Below are 27,601 nucleotides of genomic sequence, written 5' to 3'. Positions count from 1 at the left end.
AAGGCTGATTCAACAGCAATCTGTTTTCTTTTATATCCTGTCGATTTTATGATAACATTCTTCTGACCCCAAGCTATTTAGAACTATCGTTGTTGTAAAAAAAATAATGATATCTTCTTTTCATTTGATTTGACTTATTAGAATGATTCACTGTCAGGCCTTTATGGTGAACATCCAGTTCGCATGCAATGCAATTTAGGAGCCGTTTGCTACTTCTGCAGAAGTGTGAATGCGATCTGTAAGATGGTTCCATTATGTTTATAGAACATTATATTTGGGAGCAGTTAAACAGTGAGCGGACATTCTCTTTATATTGGATCTTTGTCCAGTTTCTTTGGCATAAAATCCTCCATTGTCTGCATTGCCTTAATTAATATGATCCGCCCACAGGGAGAACAACAGATAGTCCCCCAAAAATGTCTAAAGGAAGTTTGTTATGAAGTGTGTGTCCTATATCTGAGAGGTATAAGAAAGATCAGGAAACTTAGTTTTACATTTTTTTCACATGTATTTATCCCCTTATTTTTGGCATTAAACAGTCTCCATATATACTGTACTTCCATTAAAAAAAAAACCTGTACCAAGGGACCTTCAGACGAGTCTTGTGAAGCCTGTGGGCTTCCTATAACAAATCATGAAATGTACATGTTCGTGAGAGTCTCACCTTCCACAGAATGGTCATATTAGTGTGTAGCCCAAACTGTTCGGACACTTCAGACAGAAGTTGGCAGATCGGCTGTACCGACTTCAGACGAGTCCCAAGATGATTGTGGGGGCCATAGAGCAAAACGGAGAACACCATCGTGTTCGTGAGAGCCTCATCTTTCCATAGAGTTTGTAGGCCAAATAGTTTGTGGGCCAAACCGTTCAGACGCTAAAGGTGATTTTTTGTTTCATGGTCTGACCGACACTGCTCTAACTCTGTCACCTTTCACAGCAGATGCGGAAGTGCGACTTTGGTGGATGCGGTGGATTGAGACGCAGCCAATGAAAAACAAACTAATATCTCTAGCTTTGTCACGGCCATCGTTGGGAGGAGAGAATGAACACTGAACAAAACGAACAAAATAACAAAACGAACCGTGAATCTAATATGGCTAGTGCAAACAGACAACTAAACATACAATAAGAACCCACAAAACCAAAAGGGCAAATGGCAACCTAAATATGATCCCCAATCAGAGACAACGATAAACAGCTGTCTCTGATTGGAACCAATTCAGGCCACCATAGACATACATATGCCTAGACTTACCAACACCCTTAGACATACAAAAAAACCTAGACAATACAAAACAAGCATACCCACCCTTGTCACACCCTGACCTAACCAAAATAATAAAGAAAACATAGATAACTAAGGTCAGGGCGTGACAAGCTTAAACTGACACATTTTTATTTATTTTTAAATTAAGCTAATTAATTTCCGCGGGGTCAGCGGAAATCAATTCTCGAGGGTGTTAACAATATATTTCCATATTGAAGCCATGCGGTTAGGTTTCTTACAATGTTGACTGCAAACATGTTCAACATATTTATCAAAGATTTGATAGGCCTACATACATTATATATTTTTTTCTGTAGGCAATTTAACAAACTAGGCTATAACGGACTAACATTCGAATTGGAGTTGATGACAACGCAGTACATAAAATAACGTAAATAGACAACTTGAAGCAACCACATATTTAGCCATGGAACACGTTCTGATTGGCCAGTGTGGCCAGTTCTGAAGTTTATAATTTCCACTTTGAAATTTCAGACTTGATTTTCCCTTACAATTTGTTTTATCAACCCCTACAACAATGCCCATTAATTATAATCCGTATAATAATTCACATTTACTTTTGCTGCAGTGTAATTTTCCTGCTGTAGTAAACTGGCTCAAATTAAGACACTAAACTTGCCGACCCCTCTTAAGTGTGTTCGGGTATGTTGGCCACACCTGACCTTAATGAGGTCTTGTTTTCTTTGAAATGGGGTCTGTTTGAGTAGATTAAAATGAACAACTTTGTATGAGTTAAAAGAACATGGCATGCTAGCTTCATCCTTGTGGCACAGTGAACTAATTCCAAAGATAGGGAACAGAAGATCATAGGTTCTAATCTCACTGACGCTGTGCCACTGTCACGCCCTGACCTTAGATTTCTCTGTTTTATATATTTTTTGGTTAGGTCAGGGTGTGACTAGGGTGGATACTCTAGTGTTGTATGTCTAGGGTTGTTGTAGGTCTAGGGGTTTTGTATTTCTATGTTGGCCTGATATGGTTTCCAATCAGAGACAGCTGTTTATCGTTGTCTCTGATTGGGGATCATATTTAGGCAGCCCTGTTTCCCACTTTCTGTTGTGGGATCTTGTCTATGTGTAGTTGCCTGTCAGCACTCGTTTGTATAGCTTCACGTTTCGTTTTGTTAGTTTGTTCAGTGTTCATTCTTTAAATAAATAAGAATGTACCTATACCACGCTGCGTCTTGGTCCGATCCTTATAACGAACGTGACAGCCACAATAATAACAAAATGTGTTTGCATAATTAATGCTTAAGCAAATTAATTTCCATGTGTCATATCTGTGCTTGGAGTTCAAAACAGTTAACCCGAACAAAGCTAACAGTCTAATTACCTTCAAAATGACCTTAATTTCCGTTCTCATTCCATAAATTAAACCTCCCAGGAAAACTGTCAGGGAACCATAGTAAAACATTCTCAGAACCTCCCTGCAACCTAAAAATGTACATTCCCAGAACAGGCTAAATGTCCACTTCCATTCTCAGAATGTTTAAAAAACAGTCAGGACACACATGGCTTCTTTCCCAGAACCAATGGGAAACCAAATGTGCCAGCTGGGCTGTGACTAGTAGAGTTGAGCCTTTATAGTTGTAATTGACCAGGTTAAACACTCAACAGACTTCTCAATAATGTACACAGACAGAAAGTCAAACCCACAATAGCCCTACTCTTTTCTTGTAAAACAATCAAAATGTTTCCCTTTATGGATCTGCCGGCTAAGCACTCGGTCTAGTGTGGCCTGGATAGTCTCATCATTATAGTGTCATCATAGCATGGTGATACTATAAACACAACCAGTGTCATTCTTTAACCCTATTCGGTATATAGCCTGGACCCAGACACACACAGCGACAGCGTTCTGATCTGAGGTCATAGTAGAGTTGTGACATCAAGCCTTAGGGAACCACAGTGATCGTGACAAAAAAGGAGGACTAGTGACTTGTGTTGTGTTGGCATGGTTACTCACAGGAAGAGGATGATACCGGTATTGGACATGGCGTACGCTAATCCCAGAATTCCACTGCCCATAATGGCATTGCTGAGATTGAAGATGGACATCCCAAATGAAGTCTTACCCTCAAACTAGGGTGGGAAAAGAAAGGAAAGAATCACACACACAATCTGCAAAACAATACAGTATCTAACTTTAGTTGTAACATTTTACATAAAGTTGTTTTTATACCACAATATAATTACTCTCATACAACAGATCTCTGATGCTCACACTAATGACCTTTAAACTAAGGATGAGCACTCACATCAGTGAACTGAGGTGCCTTTATTCCTGGCCTCGTCCCTGGCAGGAACTCATCCCGCTCTGCCATAAACTCCAGCCCATCAAACCTTGAGCGAAAAGAAACACATTTAAAAACATGAAAGCTGTGGTACCACTGTGGCACTACACACGTATATAACAAAATCACAATGGCATTGCTGTGAGTAATTATATGCAGACAGGTATAGCCTGTTGATGCACTTGTGTTCAATGTTAGGGTATCTGGTGTAGCCAGAGACTTACCCTTCGTCTAAATTGAGCTTATCTGGGCCAAGGTTCCTGCTATGTTGCCCGTTCATCTTTTGGAGCTCCATACTTCTCCCTACATCCATGGCTGTGCTGGGAATGAAGATCCTATGGACTAAGAAAGAGCCAAGTCTCAAATGCAACCTATGGAAATTCTGCCTCAGATTGTTATTTGTAATTATTGAAGGGGGTTCTAAAGTGAGCAGAGGAACACGACCAACATGTTATAGCAATCTGGTGCCCAACTGTATAGTCGTTGACATACACAATCATTGGTTGATGCATGCAACATCTAAGCAGTGGAGCGCGACCAATATCTGCGGTGCTGCTCGTGGCAACGTCATTGAGTCTACCTTTAAATTAAAGTCAATCTCAGTGTGATGTGACAGATTCAGAAGCTTTAAAATGGAACATAATTCATGATGTTTTTTATTTTTGTTAGTTTTGTAGTCAAAGATAGTATTTTCAGTATAATTTTTGTTTTTCAAACGGGTTTGTCAATTATTTTATTTTTCTAAATAGTTTATGATTAGTTTTTGTTTTAGTTTACTATAATAACCTTGATACTTCGTTAAACAAACACCTGAAGGATAACTGTCTGACGGTCTATATTTGGCTCTTAGAATAAACGAGAAGTTGTTGGTTGTCCAGACAGAAAGTCTGTTGTGGAAAGTAGCGATCTAATGTGGAAAACATGGTACGGGTGTAATGAGATGAATATAACAACTGGCATCTGGATAAAGCTAATGAAATGTATAAAGTCATGACATTGGACTAAGCCTAAACTGTGGCAGCTGTTTGAATCAACTATTCAATCTCACCTGACCATGGATGGAGTCAGTAGTTTACATATGACCATGGAAAGGAAAGGCCTCTGGGTTCGGAAAGAAATGCTGGACAGTGAACACAATGCTAAACATGATTGATTTTTAGCATAATCTCGATGATCTTCTTTCCCCCTCAATCATACAGCACTGTGCTCTCTGTGTGACATTTAACATAAGATAACTGTACTTGTAGTGTAGGTTGTTTTGAGGATCACTCTTAGACTGAGGAACCAGACTATCCTAACATTTGTTTGACGAACCAAAGGGTGTCCACAATATGTAAAACCGATTGACAAGATAAAGGGAAATACTGTTGAAGCATGGGGAGAAATGTAAAGCTATTTAAAACATATGTGCCGGGAAAAGCTTTAAATAACAAAGGTTGTCAAAGGACTTAATGTTATGCTAATCTGCTCTGGGCAACACAACGCAAGCATGGAGAGTAGTTCCTGTGTTCACAGTTCACACTCCCTACTCTCTCTGCCACTGTGTCATGGGTCAGAACCCTAAACTCTCTCAACTCCGATGGCCTCTGACCCCTAACCTTTGGGGACTGACTGCCTCTATGGACATTGTGTCATACAATGTGAAAGCATGAACCTGACTGAAACTTCCCTAATCACCGAAAAATCCCTCTTCACTAAAAACAGAGCATGTTACTGGCTGTAGTCCAACAGTAGTAATCTATCAGGAAGGCAATAATGGGCTGCTGTGAAAAGACCACTAATTAAGAGTTAGTTAGTGTTAGCCCCAGGTGCTTAGCTTACTAGCTTCAAGGAAAACCATCGCCTAAATGGTGGTCCAGACCAGAACAGCTTCCTAACCAAATGTTTCACTTCCTAGGAACCACAATGATCAACCAAAACACAACAAACAAGGCCCAGGTTTGGTGCATTTATAACCAATTGTCTGTCTGCAATGTACTAACATAAGAGTTTTCTCTTTGGCTTCGGTAAATGTTTTATTGTATTACCAAAATTTGGGGCGAATCACAGTAGTCATTTGAGTTTGTTATGGTTGTTGTTAATGATGAACTAACTATACAAGGCTGTCATTTGAAAAATCAACAACATTAACAGTTTACTATGGGTCATATATGCTTTTTATCCTTTTGAAAATGAGACAAACTAGACAGAACTGGTTGGCTACCAGTTCTGTTTTAGTGTAGTTGTAATGAGCAGGAAAGAGACCATGATTTCATCCTTTAATGAAGGAGTTGATCACCCAGGGTTAATAAAACAACCACATACGAAACATTTTATTTCAGTCATTTAGCAGATACCCTTGTTCAGAGCGACTTACAGGAAAAATGAAGGTTAAGTGCCTTACTCAAGGGCACATCGACAGAGTTTTTACCTAGTTGGCTCGGGAATTCGAACCAGCAAACTTTCGGTTACTGGCCCAACGCTCTTAACCACTAGGCTAACTGCCACCCAAAGATTGTTAACAAAAAAACACCTCCAAACATGCTTATAACCTATTCCTCTGAACAGCTACGCCAGTACGCCAAAATATAACATCACAGCATATGGTCTATGTGAAAAGTTCATAAAACAGTGTCTGATACTTCCAGTTTACTAAGCCATTTAAGACATTAGTAGAAAAAACCAACAGTGTGCCATGAGCCTCCCAGTCCAGTCCACCACAGTAGCAGTGCTGTGCTTCAGACTCCTAACACATGTCCTTTTTCTGATGCAAGACCGCCTCTCTATTGACAGTTACCCTTCCCTTGTTTTAATAGCTCACAATACTCCTACAACAGACTACTACACCTCACACAGCTACTTACTCAGATAGTGGAGAGGAACTTCTGTTTCCTTTACCTTAAAAATGGATATCCCTTTAAAATACACCAATTTCTGTGTTCTTAACATCCACTGGGGACTTTTTTCCCCTCTATAAAGCTCCTAGGGCTGAGGAAGGGAGACAGAGAGAGCTTAGGACATGCTTGAGAGGTAGCAAGGGAGAGGGAGTCTGATAACACCCCTCCCCTCTTTAACCCTATGTTAAACCTGTCTGTTCTTTCACAGGTAGTGTTGACTTACAGCCTGATTGAAAATAGAATCTAGTGGTAGCTACAGGTCTACATTCAAGAGATCATGTTTAACTTTATGGATGTGACAAGAGCAAAACATTTACCTTATAATTTCCAGATTTATGGTCCATAACTATGAAACAACATGGAAGCAAACAGTACAGTATAATGATGGGGAGCTAAGTAATACTAGTAATACTTTCAAAATGAGTAGTAAGCGGTGCCATTTGAGGTGTTCTGAAAGAAAGCGTGGGTGGTACTGGGTAGATGGGGACAGCGAGGGAGTTGCATCCTGCTAGAATAGATCAAGGCCACAGGGCCTTAATTAGCTTAGGAGATAAGCGCTTTTTTAAGGTTACCTGAATGTACTTCTGCTTTAAGACTGTAAACATTCCACACGCTAACACTTGATCATGTGCCTGAACACAGATGGACACACATTTAGGCCTACGTAGACAGAGACAAGCAGTGTTGAACTGAATACATAGATGAAATTATCTTACAATACTTGGGTTCTGCTTGAGAGAATGCCTAACCTCTCATCCAGCCTTAGAACACATGCAACATGTACTGTAGGTCATTTATTTAGCTGTTAGAGGACATGGACCATGTCTAGTCTGTCTATGTTCTGGTATGTGTAGTTTAACTCAATGGTGGCAACGTAAGTTCAAAATAAGTCAGTCAGAGATATGAGTTTTGCCAGCACACCCAACCAACACCCACATTCTCTTTATCTACCAATGACATACAGTATGTTTCTCTGGAAAAAGCCTTATTGTGTTGTAAGAGGGTCACCACTACTAATAAAAAAAAAGATTACAGTTTGCATTGAGTGAAAGGGACACTTTCAAACACATGTAGGTACAGTACTAGGCTATGAAACCAGAAGTACTGAATATGACCAGAGGGGTTTCTGGATCAAATGGAGCACCATTGGACTAAACAAGTAGAGTAGGAATGGAAAAAGTATCCACAAGCATTCCATAACCATCAAATATTTAACTTTGTTCAGGTCCATTGTAGTATGTTCTTCTAGTGTTTGACAACTGTAAATCATCCTTCTGAAATTTGACTGACTTCACCACAGCATTTCTTTAGACTAGGGCTGATATTCAATCAAAACTGCATTTCGGTTAACACACAATGAATATGAATGAATCTGTTATTTTTTATTAAAACATCAACAACAAAAAATTCTATTAAATTCTCTCCAAGATGGCTTAGCAGTTCAGACATCATTTCTGTTTCGTATTGTCGTGTCCTGTATGGATATATATTTACACCTTTCTTCGCATATCTTTTATATATTTTATTATCCAAGAACTCAACTACAAAAGCTTTCCTGCAAAAGCTTTCCTGCAACCCGCTTCACCAATTACAAAAAAAGTATTATTTACCTCAAATCTGAAAATCCACCGTGGAAGCTAGCCAGGGGCTAATTCAGAAGCTAGCCAGAAAGCTAACCAGAAGCTATCCGATAGCTAGCCAGAAGCTAATCTGTAGCTGCCCAGAAATTAGCCGGTCTGCTGGCTAGCGTTGGTGTTTCAGCTGCCCACGTTTTGTGGTCATCAGCTATTCCTTTAGCTCGATAATCTACCGTCACTTTTGTGCAACGCGACTCGGACCGGAGCATTCCGGGACTTTTTTTTCTCTCAGTTTCCCCGGATTTCAGCCGCAGGCTCTGGACATTTGCAGCTAGCTAGCTGCAAACCGTGTGACTATTGGCTTACGTCGATCCCGGAGCAAACTCAAATCATTCCGGAGCTAGCCAGCTGAGGAGTTCCATCAGCCATTCCTGGGCTACAGTCACCTATCCGGACCCGTTTTTTTTGTTTTTGTTTTGTTGTTGCTGCAGATACGGAGCCCCACCGGGCCTTCACGACTGACTGCCGACGTTATCTGCCCGAGGGAGTTATCCAACTGGCACCTCCGTCCCGACGTTACCTGAACGCTCATCTGGGGCCCGCTAACCGTTAGCTGTCTCATCGGCTGCTATCTGAATAAGAATATCGAACAATTTATTCGATATTTATTTAAAATAAATTTATTTATTTATTCTATTTTTTTCTTGGGTCACTATATCTATTTTGCCAATTTGGATTGATCCCCTCTACCACACGGAACCCCACTAACCTACCGACGGAAACGCACGAGGTATCTACAAATAGACTTCCATACTATGCTATCTTGCTACCGATAGCCATCTACCCGGCCAGCTGTCTGGATCGCCGTGACCCCGACCAACCTATTGATCACTCGATTAAGCATGCATCTCCTTAATGTAAATATGCCTTGTCCATTGCTGTTCTGGTTAGTGTTTATTGGCTTATTTCACTGTAGAGCCTCTAGCCCTGCTCACTATACCATATCCAACCTCACAGTTCCACCACCCACATATGCGATGACATCACCTGGTTTCAATGATGTTTCTAGAGACAATATCTCTCTCATCATCACTCAATACCTAGGTTTACCTCCACTGTATTCACATCCTACCATACCTTTGTCTGTACATTATTCCTTTAAGCTATTTTATCGCCCCCAGAAACTTCCTTTTACTCTCTGCTCTAGAAGTTCTAGACGACCAATTCTCATAGCTTTTAGCCGTACCCTTATCCTCCTCCTCCTCTGTTCCTCTGGTGATGTAGAGGTGAATCCAGGCCCTGCAGTACCTAGCTCCACTCCTATTCCCCAGGCGCTCTCTTTTGATGACTTCTGTAACCGTAATAGCCTTGGCTTCATGCATGTTAACATTAGAAGCCTCCTCCCAAAGTTTGTTTTGTTCACTGCTTTAGCACACTCTGCCAACCCGGATGTTTTAGCCGTGTCTGAATCCTGGCTTAGAAAGACCACCAAAAATTCTGACATTTTCATCCCCAACTACAAGATTTTCAGACAAGATAGAACGGCCAAAGGGGGCGGTGTTGCAATCTATTGCAAAGATTGCCTGCAGAGTTCTGTTTTACTATCCAGGTCTGTTCCCAAACAATTTGAACTTCTACTTTTAAAAATCCACCTCTCTAAAAACAAGTCTCTCACCGTTGCCGCCTGCTATAGACCACCCTCTGCCCCCAGCTGTGCTCTGGACACTATATGTGAACTGATTGCCCCCCATCTATCTTCAGAGCTCGTGCTGCTAGGCGACCTAAATTTTAACATGCTTAACACCCCAGCCACCCTACAATCTAAGCTTGATGCCCTCAATCTCACACAAATTATCAATGAACCTACCAGGTACCACCCCAATTCCGTAAACACGGGTACCCTCATAGATATCATCCTAACAAACTTGCCCTCCAAATACACCTCTGCTGTTTTCAACCAAGATCTCAGCGATCACTGCCTCATTGCCTGCATCCGTAATGGGTCAGCGGTCAAACGACCTCCACTCATCACTGTCAAACGCTCCCTGAAACACTTCAGCGAGCAGGCCTTTCTAATCGACCTGGCCGAGGTATCCTGGAAGGATATTGATCTCATCCCGTCAGTAGAGGATGCTTGGACATTTTTTTTAAATGCCTTCCTCACCATCTTGAATAAGCATGCCCCATTCAAGAAATTTAGAACCAGGAACAGATATAGCCCTTGGTTCTCTCCTGACCTGACTGCCCTTAACCAACAGAAAAACATCCTATGGCGTTCTGCATTAGCATCGAACAGCCCCCGTGATATGCAACTTTTCAGGGAAGCTAGAAACCAGTATACACAGGCAGTTAGAAAAGCCAAGGCTAGCTTTTTCAAGCAGAAATTTGCTTCCTGCAACACAAATTCAAAAAAGTTCTGGGACACTGTAAAGTCCATGGAGAATAAGAACACCTCCTCCCAGCTTCCAACTGCTCTGAAGATAGGAAACACTGTCACCTCCGACAAATCCACTATAATTGAGAATTTCAATAAGCATTTTTCTACGGCTGGCCATGCTTTCCACCTGGCTACCCCTACCCCGGACAACAGCACTGCCCTCCCCTCTGCTACTCGCCCAAGCCTTCCCCATTTCTCTTTCTCCCAAATACAGTCAGCTGATGTTCTAAAAGAGCTGCAAAATCTGGACCCTTACAAATCAGCCGGGCTAGATAATCTGGACCCTTTCTTTCTAAAACTATCTGCTGAAATTGTTGCCACCCCTATTACTAGCCTTTTCAACCTCTCTTTCGTGTCGTCTGAGATTCCCAAAGATTGGAAAGCAGCTGCGGTTATCCCCCTCTTCAAAGGGGGGGACACTCTTGACCCTAACAGCTACAGACCTATATCTATCCTACCCTGCCTTTCTAAGGTCTTCGAAAGCCAAGTCAACAAACAGATTACCGACCATTTCGAATCCCACCATACCTTCTCCGCTATGCAATCTGGTTTCAGAGCTGGTCATGGGTGCACCTCAGCCACGCTCAAGGTCATAAACGATATCTTAACCGCCATCGATAGGAAACAATACTGTGCAGCCGTATTCATTGACCTGGCCAAGGCTTTTGACTCTGTCAATCACCACATCCTCATCGGCAGACTCGACAGCCTTGGTTTCTCTAATGATTGCCTCGCCTGGTTCACCAACTACTTCTCTGATCGAGTTCAGTGTGTCAAATCGGAGGGTCTGTTGTCCGGGCCTCTGGCAGTCTCCATGGGGGTGCCACAGGGTTCAATTCTTGGACCGACTCTCTTCTCTGTATACATCAATGATGTCGCTCTTGCTGCTGGTGATTCTCTGATCCACCTCTACGCAGACGACACTATTCTGTATACTTCTGGCCCTTCTTTTGACACTGTGTTAACAACCCTCCAGGCGAGCTTCAATGCCATACAACTCTCCTTCCGTGGCCTCCAATTGCTCTTAAATACAAGTAAAACTAAATGCATGCTCTTCAACCGATCGCTGCCTGCACCTGCCCGCCTGTCCAGCATCACTACTCTGGACGGTTCTGACTTAGAATATGTGGACAACTACAAATACCTAGGTGTCTGGTTAGACTGTAAACTCTCCTTCCAGACTCACATCAAGCATCTCCAATCCAAAGTTAAATCTAGAATTGGCTTCCTATTCCGCAACAAAGCATCCTTCACTCATGCTGCCAAACATACCCTTGTAAAACTGACCATCCTACCAATCCTCGACTTCGGTGATGTCATTTACAAAATAGCCTCCAAAACCCTACTCAATAAATTGGATGCAGTCTATCACAGTGCCATCCGTTTTGTCACCAAAGCCCCATATACTACCCACCACTGCGACCTGTACACTCTCGTTGGCTGGCCCTCGCTTCATACTCGTCGCCAAACCCACTGGTTCCAGGTCATCTACAAGACCCTGCTAGGTAAAGTCCCCCCTTATCTCAGCTCGCTGGTCACCATAGCAACACCTAACTGTAGCACGCGCTCCAGCAGGTTTATCTCTCTGGTCACCCCCAAAACCAATTCTTCCTTTGGCCACCTCTCCTTCCAGTTCTCTGCTGCCAATGACTGGAACGAACTACAAAAATCTCTGAAACTGGAAACACTTATCTCCCTCACTAGCTTTAAGCACCAGCTGTCAGAGCAGCTCATAGATTACTGCACCTGTACATAGCCCATCTATAATTTAGCCCAAACAACTACCTCTTTACCTACTGTATTTATTTATTTATTTTGCTCCTTTGCACCCCATTATTTCTGTCTCTACTTTGCGCTTTCTTCCACTGCAAACCAACCATTCCAGTGTTTTTATTTTTTATTTTACTTGCTGTGTTGTATTTACTTCGCCACCATGGCCTTTTTATATTTTTATTTATTTATACATATATTTGTTTGCCTTCCCCTCCCTTATCTCACCTCACTTGGTTACATTGTATATAGACTTATTTTTTTTCACTGTATCATTGACTATATGTTTGTTTTACTCCATGTGTAACTATGTGTTGTTGTATGTGTCGAACTGCTCTGCTTTATCTTGGCCAGGTCGCAATTGTAAATGAGAACGTGTTCTCAATTTGCCTACCTGGTTAAATAAAGGTTAAATAAATAAATAAATAAAATTAAATGATGCATGGTTTTCCCAGTGCCAAATTGAATGTCACATAAAGAATAACTTGAAATAATCTGAACACAAATTTACAGTTTACGTCATTGTAATTACTTTTAAGGTTGTTACTATCGCTACTATTGCTAAATTCAATTTCATGACCCACATGGTAGACAGCAGCATGGTGTCAGATAGTAGACAGCAGGATATGTTTTTGTACTCACCTCCCAACTTGGCCAGACAGCTCCTTAGACCACCACTGTCTAGGCAAAACAAAACGTTTGAGCCTCCCACTTCTGGGTATATACAGTCGTGGCCAAAAGTTTAGAGAATGACACAAATATTAATTTCAACAAAGTCTGCTGTCTCAGTTTGTATGATGGCAATTTGCATATACTCCAGAATGTTATGAAGAGTGATCAGATGAATTGCAATTAATAGCAAAGTCCCTATTTGCCATGCAAATGAACTGAATCCCCCAAAAACATTTCCACTGCATTTCAGCCCTGCCACAAAAGGACCAGGTGACATCATGTCAGTGATTCTCTAGTTAACACAGGTGTGATTGTTGACGAAGACAAGGCTGGAGATCACTCTGTCATGCTGATTGAGTTCGAATAACAAACTAGAAGCTTCAAAAGGAGGGTGGTGCTTGGAATCATTGTTCTTCCTCTGTCAGCCATGGTTACCTACAAGGAAACACATGCCATCATCATTGCTTTGCACAAAAAGGGCTTCACAGGCAAGGATATTGCTGCCAGTAAGATTGCACCTAAATCAACCATTTATCAGATCATCAAGAACTTCAAGGAGAGCGGTTCAATTGTTGTGAAGAAGGCTTCAGGGCACCCAAGAAAGTCCAGCAAGCGCCAGGACCGTCTCCTAAAGTTGATTCAGCTGCGGGATCGGGGCACCACCAGTACAGAGCTTGCTCAGGAATGGCAGCAGGCAGGTGTGAGTGCATCTGCACGCACAGTGAGGCGAAGACTTTTGGAGGATGGCCCGATGTCAAGAAGGGCAGCAAAGAAGCATCTTCTCTCCAGGAAAAACATCAGGGACAGACTGATATTCTGCAAAAGGTACAGGGATTAAAGTCATTTTCTCTGATGAATCCCCTTTCCAATTGTTTGGGGCATCCGGAAAAAAAGCTTGTCTGGAGAAGACAAGGTGAGTGCTACCATCAGTCCTGTGTCATGCCAACAGTAAAACATCCTGAGACCATTCATGTGTGGGGTTGCTTCTCAGCCAAGGGAGTGGGCTCACTCACAATTTTGCCTAAGAACACAGCCATGAATAAAGAATGGTACCAACACATCCTCCGAGAGCAACTTCTCCCAACCATCCAGGAACAGTTTGGTGATGAACAATGCCTTTTCCAGCATGATGGAGCACCTTGCCATAAAGCAAAAGTGATAACTAAGTGGCTCGGGGAACAAAACATCGGTAGTTTGGGTCCATGGCCAGGAAACTCCCCAGACCTTAATCCCATTGAGAACTTGTGTTCAATCCTCAAGAGGCGGGTGGACAAACATAAACCCACAAATTCTGACAAACTCCAAGCATTTATTATGCAAGAATGGGCTGCCATCAGTCAGGATGTGGCCCAGAAGTTAATTGACAGCATGCCAGGGCGGATTGCAGAGGTCTTGAAAAAGAAGGGTCAACACTGCAAATATTGACTCTTTGCATCAACTTCATGTAATTGTCAATAAAAGCCTTTGACACTTATGAAATGCTTGTAATTATACTTCAGTATTCCATAGTAACATCTGACAAAAATATGTAAAGACACTGAAGCAGCAAACTTTGTGGGTATTAATATTTGTGTCATTCTCAAAACTTTTGTCCACGACTGTATGTGTGCCTTCAATATAGAATCTGTAACATCTAATGCCACAAAGGGATGACTATGAACAGTCAGTGGGACAGCAGCAAGTTTGTTTGTATTCCTGTAACAATAACCTACTGTATGTAATGAAATACATGGGGTTCTGTTTCTGAAATGTATCCCTGACAATGCAGTTGTATCCACTTTGCAACTCATGTTTTTTTTTAACCTGTGCTGCAGCATAGGGAAACTTTTTAACAACTGAATTTACAACCTTGCCAGAGGACAAACTAGTTTGTTATCTAGGACAAATGAGTGTACTATTTGAAGAACCTAGTTTGCTAGGTTTCTCACGTTTGCTAGTAAATAGTAAGTGAAAGCAAGACATGGAAGTGTGGTAACCATACAAATAAAATGTATGGTATAACTTCATTGTGGTAACGTACTACTACTCTTTTAGGGATGACAATGGCACAGAGGTGGTGAAGCCCCTCTCCATGGACAAGCTGCTCCTGCTGGTCATGACGAGGGTGAGGTTTTCCATTCACGCAACACGGACCATCTTAGCCATATAGCCATGGATGGCCAACCTGACTCTAGTTTTACCCTGAATCAGTAGCCAAATAGTGTCCACAATAGATCCCTGGTAGTCTGACCTCATCCCTGGTAATCTGACCTCATCCCTGGTAGCGTGACCTCATCCCTGGTAGCGTGACCTCATCCCTGGTAGCGTGACCTCATCCCTGGTAGCGTGACCTCATCCCTGGTAGCGTGACCTCATCCCTGGTAGCGTGACCTCATCCCTGGTAGCGTGACCTCATCCCTGGTAGCGTGACCTCATCCCTGGTAGCGTGACCTCATCCCTGGTAGCGTGACCTCATCCCTGGTAGCGTGACCTCATCCCTGGTAGCGTGACCTCATCCCTGGTAGCGTGACCTCATCCCTGGTAGCGTGACCTCATCCCTGGTAGCGTGACCTCATCCCTGGTAGCGTGACCTCATCCCTGGTAGCGTGACCTCATCCCTGGTAGCGTGACCTCATCCCTGGTAGCGTGACCTCATCCCTGGTAGCGTGACCTCATCCCTGGTAGCGTGACCTCATCCATGGTAGTTTGACCTCATCCATGGTAGTTTGACCTCATCCATGGTAGTTTGACCTCATCCATGGTAGTTTGACCTCATCCATGGTAGTTTGACTTCATTCCTGGTAGTTTGACGTCCCTGGTAGCGTGACTTCATCCCTGGTAGTTTGACCTCATCCCTGGTAATCTGACCTCATCCCTGGTAGTTTGACCTCATCCCTGGTAGTTTGACCTCATCCCTGGTAATCTGACATTCCTGGTAGTGTGACCTCATCCCTGGTAGCTTGACCTCATCCCTGGTAGCTTGACATCGTCCCTGTTAGTTTGACATCGTCCCTGTTAGTTTGACATCGTCCCTGTTAGTTTGACATCGTCCCTGTTAGTTTGACATCGTCCCTGTTAGTTTGACATCGTCCCTGTTAGTTTGACATCGTCCATGGTAGTCTGACCTCATCCCTGGTAGTTTGACCTCATCCCTGGTAGTGTGACCTCATCCCTGGTAGTTTGACCTCATCCCTGGTAGTTTGACCTCATCCCTGGTAGTTTGACCTCATCCCTGGTAGTTTGACCTCATCCCTGGTAGTTTGACCTCATCCCTGGTAGCTTGACGTCATTCCTGGTAATCTGACATCCCTGGTAGCTTGACCTCATCCCTGGTAGTTTGACGTCATTCCTGGTAATCTGACATCCCTGGTAGTGTGACCTCATCCCTGGTAGCTTGACCTCGTCCATTGTAATCTGACCTCATTCCTGGTAATCTGACCTCATCCCTGGTAGTGTGAACTCATCCCTGGTAGCTGCAAACGGGGGATGACAGCCCTGCTTTCATAAGCCATTAATTGATCTGTTCCTTTTATAACACTGCAAACCATTAGTTGCAACATTTTATTGAAGTCTTCATTATTTGTTAATCAAATTAAATATTCTGTGGTGTAAGTATTTAAAGATGTAAAATAAAATTCATTATCTGAATAAGTGTGTTAGCCTCTCCACTAATCAAAATCAAATAAAAATGGCAAAGGTCCATAAAGATGTAGAACTTCAGATAGATAGTTTGCATAGATAGTGTAGATGTCAAATTTTTCAAAAATGCTTTCAAGGGGGCCTTGACTCCAGTTCCATACAAGACATTAATGTTTCTCACATGAAAACAGCTGTTAACATGACAAACAGTACATACAGATTTGACCAGAATTGTCAAAACAAAATAATCCAGAAGCAACAGGATTTGAAGGTTTAGTCGATGTTGCGTCATCGTGGTTAGGCTATTAACTGGCCAAATCCGCAAATCATCACATTTTATTAAAGAATGTAATTTTCATGGAATGGGCCCTAAGTTACCAGTGGCAGTCAGTGCCGTTTAGGATGAGGGAGGACAAATTTTTTTCATGAGCATGGCCTTATTTCTATTACAACATATTGGATGACTCTCATTCATATTCCATTCACCCAGTTCAATGTAACAGCGATAGGTTTAGGCTACTACATGATACTCAAATTTTCCAGATACCCATCATGAGGTTGCTACAACCTAGCCAATGAATGAAAGTTTACAACGTACTGTAGGTGTCCACAAGTCGAGAGACAAATTTGAGGTGACAGACAGTTACACATGGACAGACAGTGACATTCAATACCGCCTTGCACACTCTTGCCTGCATCTAGCTGATATAGGGTGTAATCGTTAGTCCAACAGTTGGAAACAAGAGTTTCTATTGGACAAATTCAGGTATGTTAATCTGGTGCGTGATCTCTAATGTTAAGGAAGTCTCAAGTTTTTGGTCGCCTAAATTAGAATACCTCATGATAAATAGTATGGTCTGCAGTTTAACAAGAGAGTTTTAATCTACATTTTTCATTGCTGTGTATTTACCATCACAAACTGATGCTGGCACTAAGACCGCACTCAACGGGATGTATAGGGCCATAAGCAAACAAGAAAATGCACAGAGGCAGTGTTTCTTGTCGACAATGATTTTAATGCAGGAAAACTGAAATCCGTTTTACCAAATTTTTTACCAGCATGTCAACTGTGCAACTAGAGTTGACAAAACTCTAGAGAACCTTTACTCCACACACAAGGCCCTCCCTCACCCTCCCTTTGGCAAATCAGACCATAACCCTATCCTCCTGACTCCAAGCAAAAACTCAAACAGTAAGTACCAGTACCGCTTCATCGGACCACAATACAGAAGTGGTCAGACGCAGCGGATGCTAAACTACAGGACTGTTTCACTAGCACAGTCCTGAATATGTTCTGGGATTCATCCAATAACATTGGGTTTACCACATCAGTCACTGGCTTCATTAGTAAGTGTATCGACGACGTCATACCCTCAGTGACCGTACGCACATAGCCCAACCAGAAGCCATGGATTACAGGCAACATCTGAACTGAGCTAAAGGCTAGAGCTTTGATGCCACACATACACCCACATGCTGATGCCATATATACACCCACATTCACCACATATGCTGCTGCTACTATCTATTCTGTTGCCTAGTTACTTTACCCCTACCTATATGTACATAGTTACCTCATTTACCTTGTACCCCTGCACATTAACTCAGTACTGGTACGCAATGTATATAGCCATGTTACTTATACTCGTTATTGTTATTCATTATTCACTGTGTGTCACTATTCTTCCTGTTACTATTTCAATTATTATTATTATTTAAAAAAAAATCTTTAGCTTAACTCTGCATTGTTCAGAAAAGTACCCATAAGAAAGCATTCTACTGTTAATCTACACATTGTTTATGAAGCATGTGACACGTTATTTTATACAATTATATATATCTCATATGACCACTTTTTCATGAATTTGATGACATAAGCTTGAAGCCCATTTAAACTGTACGGGAACAAGGAAGTAGGCGGGACTTTCATAGGGTATTACAGTCAAAACCCTAGACCTAGCTTCAAATTATATACAGTAAAATTAAATATCCAGTTACTTCATAATTTTCATGTGCTGCCTGAGTGAGCTCTGTCATAATAATTAGTGTTGAAATATTTATACGTTTATGATTAAAATGATGTCCTTTCACTTCACCGATTCATGTAGCCCTCTAGTTCAAGTCAGTCCCACAGAGCACCATGTACTCCAGTCAAGGACACTCAGCCTCAAACTCCAGATTGTTGCTCAGTTGTCTCCTCTGGTCCCGAACGGACCAGTTGTCCCCCCCCCCCATCCACATGAGTGTAATGTAAGGTTATTATGAATGATACTGCAACACTCAAAATGTGTCATGACTGGTTTTGTAACGGTTTTATGAATGCCTTATGTATACCCCCTTCAAGTAGAGTTGAGTGTTTTTACAGTAACCAAAACCATTCTGTGATTTTATTGAACCAGGTACTTCAACAGCGTAAATACCACAATGTGGATTTGATTGAATCGTAACAAAGATCTAGATAACTCAAATTCAATTTCATGCCACGACATCGATCTATGATTTACACAAAAGCCTAAGTCACAAGTACAGATCTCAAGTTAGGATTTTATTCGGCCCTCAGTGTTGACATTCACACAGGCTTCCAGCACTCACCACCATAGCAGAGATGAAGACTTCCCATCCATACCAAAGGCCACTGGGGCGCTGGGCTCTGCAGTGCTTGGTGGCATTCCCCATGAGGATGTCAAACACTCAAATCTCATGGCTGTTATACAACAGCTCCTCCTATAGGGACCAAGAAATCATTACATGATCAGAACCACTTTTGAAATTGCAGGAGGTCATCTTTATGAACTAACATCAGAAAGTAGCCAAATACAGTTAATTCGGAAAGTATTCAGAACCCCTTTGTTTTTCCACATTTTATTACGTTACAAACTTATTCTAAAATTGATTAAATTGTGTTTTTTCTCAATCCATACACAATACCCTATACTTTTTTTTATTTCACCTTTATTTAACCAGGTAGGCTAGTTGAGAACAAGTTCTCATTTGCAACTGCGACCTGGCCAAGATAAAGCATAGCAGTGTGAACAGACAACAACACAGAGTTACACATGGAGTAAACAAACAAGTCAATAATTACAAAGGAAAAACAGTTTTAGAAATTTTTGCAAATGTATTAAAATACAAAAACTGAAATATCACACTTACATAAAGGGTCTGAATACATTGCACAGCTATTTTCAGCTCTCTCCAGAGATGTTCGATCGGGTTCAATCTTGCTGAATCTTTCACACCCTAGATGCGAAAGACTCTAAATGGTACTGGACAATGGTACTGGACCTGAAATTATTGGCTGTTTTTTGAAGTCTTTTAATGCTGAAATAAGTTCTTTAAAATCAATTTTCAAATGTTCCAAGCTAGGCCTCCTGATTTTGTTTGACCCCAGATGAACTACGGCAGTGTCAGCTCCCGGCATCTGTGGTAGAACAGTCGGAAGCAGCCTTGTTATGTCCTGTAATCGTGCTCCTGGGTTCTGAGGATCTGAACACAAGGTAGAAGCCACCAGAGAGGGAGACAGAACCGAGGACGAAGACACAGGTCCTCCGGATCCGATCTTGATTGGGAAGCCACCAAGGACAAAGGCGCCGGAACCTCTGGATCCAGGGCGGCAAAGCTGTTTCTGGCCTGTGTCAGTTCCGGGCTCAACATCTCCATGGAGACCATGGAGACCTCGAAAAAGGCCAGAAGATGCCTTTTTCGACTTCTATGGCTAGTGACGTACCTCCATGGCTGGTTGGTTGGGTCGAGAACAGCTCCGTTCTCCAGGGAATGGGGAGACCCCTTCGGGGAAGGAACGCTGCCTAGTACCGGCCAGTCGGCTGTGGAGAGCCGACACGGCGGCGAAACTTCTACCAGACCAGAGTCCGGCTACAGGGGTGGAAGAAAAATAAGAAGAAGGTGGGCGTGGGTTCCCCAGTAGCTTATGTAGATTTGCTACTTGCTTGCTAAGAGTAGCTACTTCGCGCCTGTAGTCCTCCGCAAGCAAGCAGTTTCTACATTGAAAGTCAGCTCGGTCCACATTGTCCTGGAACAGAGAGAAAGTAAACACAGCCCCTGCAACGTTGGAAATGTTCAATAGCGGCCTCCATTTGAGGCTGCCAAGCCAGCTAGGCTAGCTGGGTTTTCGCATCTCTGTCCCTATAGGATCAGGATCCCGGGACAGATAGCAACGCTCACAGAAATTTAGCCCAACAGAGCCGCAGGATTCAAAATAAAATATAAGTATATAAAAACACTGTCAGCTTTTAAACCGAGGTCTTTAGTTCAGATTTTGGCGTTCGACAACGTTCAACAACAATAAACATACGTTGCGCTCTGATGACGTAGTGGCTTTTATGTGCCTTTTACTGAGGAGTGGCTTCCATCTGGCCACTCTATCATAAAGGCCTGATTGGTAGAGTGCTGTTGAGATGGGAGAACCTTCCAGAAGGACAGCCATCTCCACAGAGGCACTCTGCAGCTCTGTCAGAGTGACCATCTGGTTCTTGATCACCTCCCTGACCATGGCCCTTTTCCCCCGATTACCCAGTCTGGCCGGGCGGTCAGCCCTAGGAAGAGTCTTGGTGGTTCCAAACTTCTTCCGTTTAAGAATGATGGAGGCCACTGTGTTCTTGGGGACCCTCAATGCTGCAGAACGTTTTTGGTACCCTTCCCTAGATCTTTGCCTTGACACACACCTGTCTCAGAGCTTTACAGACAATTCCTTCCACCTCATGGCTTGGTTTTTGCTCTGACATGCACTATCAACTGTGGGACCTTACATAGAGATGTGTGTGCCTTTCCAAATCATGTCCAAACAATTGAATTTAAACACAGGTGGACTCCAATCAAGTTGTAGAAATATCTCAAGGATGATCAATGGAAACAGGATGCACCTGAGCTCAATTTCACATTTCATAGCAAAGGGTCTGAATACTTATGTAAATAAGGTATTTCAGTTTTTATTATTACAATTTCTAAAACCTGTTTTCTCTTTGTCATTATGGGATATTGTTTGTAGATTGATGAGGGAAAAAAACATTTAATCCATTTTAGAATAAGGCTGTAACTATTAAGACTGTAAAAAGTGGAGGGGTCTGAATACTTTCCGAATGCACTTTACATCCGGCTTTAGCTTTACTGGTACTGCAAATACAGATGATTATTTATAAGGACAAATATTCCGGAAAAAGTTCAAAAACCATGACACAGAAATTCAGGTTACGTCAATAAACTATTGAAGTTGGTGTGTGTCCAATCCAATTTCTTTCTATTAAATCCAAAAGTGGGAATCAAATGTAAAGCATGGACATCAGCTGCCTCGGGAGAGTTGGATGTAAGGCTGGAAAACTGGGGCTGTGGGAGTGTGACGCAATGCTTTGTCAGTCATGTTTTCCCAGAATGAGAATGACTAGAAGTTAGTTACAGTCATTTCTCAGTCTTACTGGGGAGTGTCTGTTCTTCAACAGTATATGTGGTTTACTGTTACGCTGACAGTGACTCTGTGTAAAGTTGTCTCAGCTTTTGCTGTCATGTTTTTTTTACTGCTCTATATTTTCCCTAGTCAGAGTCCAAATAGTTGTGAAATCAGTGATTCCAGTATATTAGTAACTAAATTAAATGTATATAGTATTTGAGAGGGTACAGGAATATGTTATGTGGATGGTAATATAGTATGTTAAAATACAGTAACATGCTCTGTGTGTATGTAACCATGGGCGACTGACTGTCTGAAAGTGGGGGTGCGAAAGCCTGGGAGGGGGTCCGAGGTGCGGGAAGGATCTGGGGGAACTCCCCCTTAAAATGTTTGCATTTTTAAAACCATTTTCATCCAATTCTACTGTATTTCTTAACAGGGATAATCCATATTTATGAACAGAACACAACTATGTTTCTTAGGTTTTGCCACAATAAATTATATTGAAAAAGTGTTTTAATGACTAGATTACTAATCTACTCCATTCCCTGAAAATCCCACCCCCAATAATTAATTGACAGGTCTGAAACCCTACCAACCCTGTGACTCAAACATCCCTCCAACTTCCCTGAAAATCCCACCCATAGATATTGACTGGTCTTTTTGTCACAAATAATGTAATCACAATAATATAGTACAATTACAAATGTGAACTTTGATTTATCTTTTAACAATTTTCTTTCTCAATATGACAGTGTTATCTGGAAGGGCATTTAACAAGAACTATCAACTTGAAAATGCAAACTTGAGTTTTGCATTTCAATGTGGTAAATGATTATGTTCATTGGGCGGCAGGTAGCCTAGCGGTTAGTAGCGTTGGGCCAGTAACTGAAAGGTCGCTGGTTCAGATCCACGAGCAAACTAGTAGAAAAATCGGCAAATGTGCCTTTGAGCAAGGCACTTAACCCTAATTGCTCCAGGGTTGCCGTTGATAATGGATGATTCCTGGCTCTGAGTCTCAGGGGGAGTGGGATATGCAAAAAAAGAATTTCCAAATCACACATGCACTTATACATGTGTGAAATAGGACAATTGTAAGCACCAACCTGATTATTTTACGTTCACATAAATTAATAATACGTTTGCAATATTATTGTTATCACAGCTAATTATCAAATTAGCAGTTTTTGGGCAGATATATACATTAAACATAAATTGCGTCCTCAAATCTTAAACAGAAAGAATAAAATGTAGCTCTATTAATATGGGTTATATTTGAACAGGTTGTGCTAGAGCAGTGGTTCCCAACCATTTCTTTCATAAAGGCTACTTCATACAAAACAAAATTTGCAAGCTACTCATATACAGCCTGCATATTTTGTTATTGTGCAGGCCTAATGTCATGAATAGAAACAAAAAACAGCACTACATACATAATGTAATTACTTTTTTGGTTCTTACAACCACACATTTCATTATACTGTAACCTACCTTGGGAATTTTGCCTATTTAAGATGAGATAAAATAAAAGGGTTTTACATTTGAACAAATCTGTAGCCTGCAGTTACATGACTAGACTATTATCATTTATTTTCTGACATTTTTTTTGTCATTTTGAACAACAACCACAGTAAGTAAGGAAACAGATTAATCATGAAAAGTATAACAATTAACAAAAATGTATTCTCAGCAAGCACACGAATTGATCGTTCCGCTTTTCCTCCAACGTGGACTTTTTTTGGCACCATTGTTCGAAGCACTGTCACTATGATTTTTTTATTTTATTAACTTGTTTCAGCAAAATACATATTTGATGCAAAGATGGTAAAAATTGCTTATTTTGTCGATATTACTTACCAAGCCAAGCAGAGCAGTTTGTTTTAACAAGATACAAATTATCCAACATTTGAAATATATATTTTTATAGACCAAAGTACTAGCTCTTACACCATTTAAAGGAACAACCTCCTATTATTATATTTTTTTTCATGAAATGCAACAAACTGGATTTATGACAAGTCCATATTTTGGCAAGAACAGCTCAAATAAGCAAAGAGAAACAACAATCCATCATTACTTTAAGAAATGAAGGTCAGTCAATGCGTAAAGTTTCAATAACTTTGAAAGTTTCTTCAAGTGCAGTCGCAAAAACCATCAAGTGCTATGATGAAACTGTCTCTCATGAGGACCGCCACAGGAAAGGAAGACCCAGAGTTCCCTCTGCTGCAGAGGATATGTTCATTAGAGTTACCAGCCTCAGAAATTGCAGCCCAAATAAATGCTGTTCAGAGGAGACTGCGTGAATCAGGCCTTCACGGTCGAATTGCTGCCAAGAAATCACCACTAAAGGACACCAATAAGAAGAGACTTGCTTAGGCCAAGAAACACAAGCAATGGACATTAGACCGGGGTAAATCTGTCCTTTGGTCTGATGAGTCCAAATTTGAGATTATTGGTTCCAACCGCCGTGTCTTTGTGAGACGCAGAGTAGGTGAACAGATGATCTCCACATGTGTGGTTCCCACTGTGACGCCCACCATGACGCATGGATGAGGAGGTGTGATGGTGTGGGGGTGCTTTGCTGGTGACACTTTCAGTGATTTATTTAGAATTCAAGACACACTTAACCAGCATGGCTACCACAGCATTCTGCAGTGATACATTCTGCAGCGATGGTTTGCACATAGTGGGACTATCATTTGTTTTTCAACAGGACAATGACCCAACACACTTACAGGCTGTGTAAGGTCTATTTGACCAAGAGGGAGAGTGATGGAGTGCTGCATCAGATAATCTGGCCTCCACAATCACCTGACTTCAACCCAATTGACATGGTTTGGGATGAGTTGGACCGCAGAGTGAAGATAAAGAGTGAAGGAAAAGCAGCCAACAAGTACTTAGTATATGTGGGAACTCCTTCAAGACTGTTGGAAAAGCATTCCAGGTGAAGCTGGTTGAGAGAATGCCAAGAGTGTGCAAAGCTGTCACCACGTCAAAGGGTGGCTGCTTTGACAAATCTAAAACGAAAAATATATTTAGATTTGTTAAACACTTTTTTTTCGTTCCTACATGATTTCATGTGTTCTTTCAGTTTTGATGTCTTCTCTTATTCTACAATGCAGAAAATAGTCAAAATTAAGAAAAACCCTTGAATGAGTAGGTGTGTCCAAACTTTTCACTGGTACTGAATATCAGCTAAGCTTGTGGGGCTGTATGCGGGGAACCTATATATGCAATTACAGTTGTCACCACTTCAGGGCCTGTATTCTTGTTCCATGGCATGCCAAGTTGAATGGCTGGAACCAGGTTACCGAGATCTACCGCCCAAAACCACTCCCTTTTCCTGGGATAAATAACTGTGAAAACCAGTTAATTATAATAAATTATTTATAAACGTCCCCTTTTCAGGATTGTCTTTCAAAGATAATTCGTAACAATCCAAATAACTTCACAGATCTTCATTGTGAAGGGTTTAAACACTGTTTCCCATGCTTGTTCAATGAACCATAAACAATTAATGAACATGCACCTGTGGAACGGTCATTCAGACAAACAGCTTGCAGACGGTAGGCAATTAAGGACACAATTATGAAAACTTAGGACACTAAAGAGGCCTTTCTACTGACTCTGAAAAACACCAAAAGAAAGATGCCCAGGGTCCCTGCCATCTGCGTGAATGTGCCTTAGGCATGCTGCAAGGAGGCATGAGGACTGCAGATGTGGCCAGGGCAATAAATTGCAAAGTCCATACTGTGAGACGCCTAAGACAGCGCTACAGGGAGACAGGACAGACAGCTGATCATCCTCGCAGTGGCAGACCACGTGTAACAACACCTGCACAGGATCGGTACATCCGAACATCACACTTGCGGGACAGGCACAGGATGGCAACAACTGCCCGAGTTACACCAGGAACGCACAATCCCTCTATCAGTGCTCAGACTGTCCGCAATAGGCTGAGAGAGCCTGGACTGAGGGCTTGTAGGCCTGTTGTAAGGCAGGTCCTCACCAGACATCACCGGCAACATCGCCGCCTATGGGCACAAACCCACTGTTGCTGGACCAGACAGGACTGGCAAAAAGTGCTCTTCACAGACGAGTCGCAGTTTTGTCTCACCAGGGGTGATGGTCAGATTTGCGTTTATCGTTGAAGGAATGAGTGTTACACTGAGGCCTGTACTCTGGAGTGGGATCGATTTGGAGGTGAAGGGCCCGTCATGGTCTGGGGCGGTGTGTCACATCATCATCGGACTGAGCTTGTTGTCATTGCAGGCAATCTCAACTCTGTGCATTAAAGGGAAGACATCCTCCTCCCTCATGTGGTACCCTTCCTGCAGGCTCATCCTGACATGACCCTCCAGCATGACAATGCCACCAGCCATACTGCTCGTTCTGTGTGTGATTTCCTGCAAGACAGCAACGTCAGTGTTCTGCCATGGCCAGCAAAGAGCCCGGATCTCAATCCCATTGAACACGTCTGGGACCTGTTGGATCGGACGGTGAGGGCTGGGGCCATTCCCCCCAGAAATGTCTGGGAACTTGCAGGTGCCTTGGTGGAAGAGTGGGGTAACAGCTCACAGCAAGAACTGGCAAATCTGGTGCAGTCCATGAGGAGATGCACTGCAGTACTTAATGCAGCTGGTGGCCACACCAGATACTGACTGTTACTTTTGATTTTGACCTGCCCTTTGTTCAGGGACACATTATTCCATTTCTGTTAGTCACATGTCTGTGGAACTTGTTCAGTTTATGTCTCAGTTGTTGAATCCTGTTGTGTTCATACAAATATTTACACGTTAAGTTTGCTGAAAATAAATGCAGTTGACAGTGAGAGGACATTTCTTTTTTTTGCTGAGTTCATGAGCAGCATGGCGTGAAATGGAACTGTTAAATGATATGCAATGTCTAAATCTGGCTTCTCTATGGTCTTTGCATGATGGATCAACTCGCAGGGTGGGGACAGACAGCCCATCTCAGTACCGAGCGCAGTTCACAATGCATGTAGACCTGTCATCTCAGCATGGTAACTTTTTTTCTTGTGATAGGTATGCCTACAGTTGCTGCAGCATAGCCTATGTATGTTACAGTAATATAAAGACAGAATGCGCTTCTAATTTACCCATCTCCATCTGGCTTTGTTTTTTTAATTGTAAAGGTTATTATATTTTTAATTGCAGCTCCAGATTATTAAAACAGCCTTTCACTTAAATATCATTGCTTTAAAGCAGTGAACGTGTGAGAAAACTTGTCATTATGGGGTATTGTGTGTAGATTGCTGAGGAATTGTATTTATTTAATCCATTTTAAAATAAGACTAACGTAACAAAATGTGGGAAAAGTCAAGTGGTCTGAATACTTTCCGAAGGCACTGTAGTTGTACCACATCCTTTCTGATGATATGAGTAGACTACACACCTCATGCTCTTTGCGGAAGTGACAGAGATCCAAGATATGAAACTTAAATACCTATGCAGAACAATTTTTTTTTTTTTACTAGGGGTGTCAGTCAATCAAATAAATTATTACTATTACTAAGTCTTGCATAGTTTGTTTTGTGTCTACGTTACATTGAAATTTCCTAACATTGCATTGATTTGATCACAATTCCCACAGTAGAGCAAAACGTTGATAGTGTTAACTAAAGGGGGAAACTAAAATAAGATGAGTGA

The 27,601-nt window shown here is 41.9% G+C and overlaps 1 protein-coding gene across 6 annotated transcripts in view; it reads right to left on the bottom strand.

Moving 5' to 3' along the window:
- The window catches only part of LOC129829837 (sodium-coupled neutral amino acid transporter 3-like), a 50,564-nt gene that overhangs the window by 19,586 nt on the left and 3,377 nt on the right, over positions 1–27,601 (bottom strand). For 2 of the 6 annotated variants that reach the window (XM_055891800.1, XM_055891798.1), the window contains 4 exons: positions 19,124–19,255; positions 3,806–3,923; positions 3,546–3,630; positions 3,254–3,369 (listed from right to left, as the gene is read on the bottom strand). In XM_055891800.1, coding sequence (XP_055747775.1) covers positions 3,254–3,369; positions 3,546–3,630; positions 3,806–3,923; positions 19,124–19,151 — 347 coding nt within the window. In that variant the 5' untranslated portion in view covers positions 19,152–19,255. Of the gene's footprint in view, positions 1–3,253; positions 3,370–3,545; positions 3,631–3,805; positions 3,924–6,424; positions 6,745–19,123; positions 19,256–27,601 lie in introns of those variants that run through there. The other 4 variants (XM_055891801.1, XM_055891797.1, XM_055891802.1 and 1 more) reach the window with 4 other exon arrangements.

Source organism: Salvelinus fontinalis, chromosome 31, assembly GCF_029448725.1.
Source record: "Salvelinus fontinalis isolate EN_2023a chromosome 31, ASM2944872v1, whole genome shotgun sequence".
NCBI classification, from domain to species: domain Eukaryota; kingdom Metazoa; phylum Chordata; class Actinopteri; order Salmoniformes; family Salmonidae; genus Salvelinus; species Salvelinus fontinalis.
Note: the sequence above shows the minus strand (reverse complement) of the source record. Positions and strands in the feature narration are given on the sequence as shown.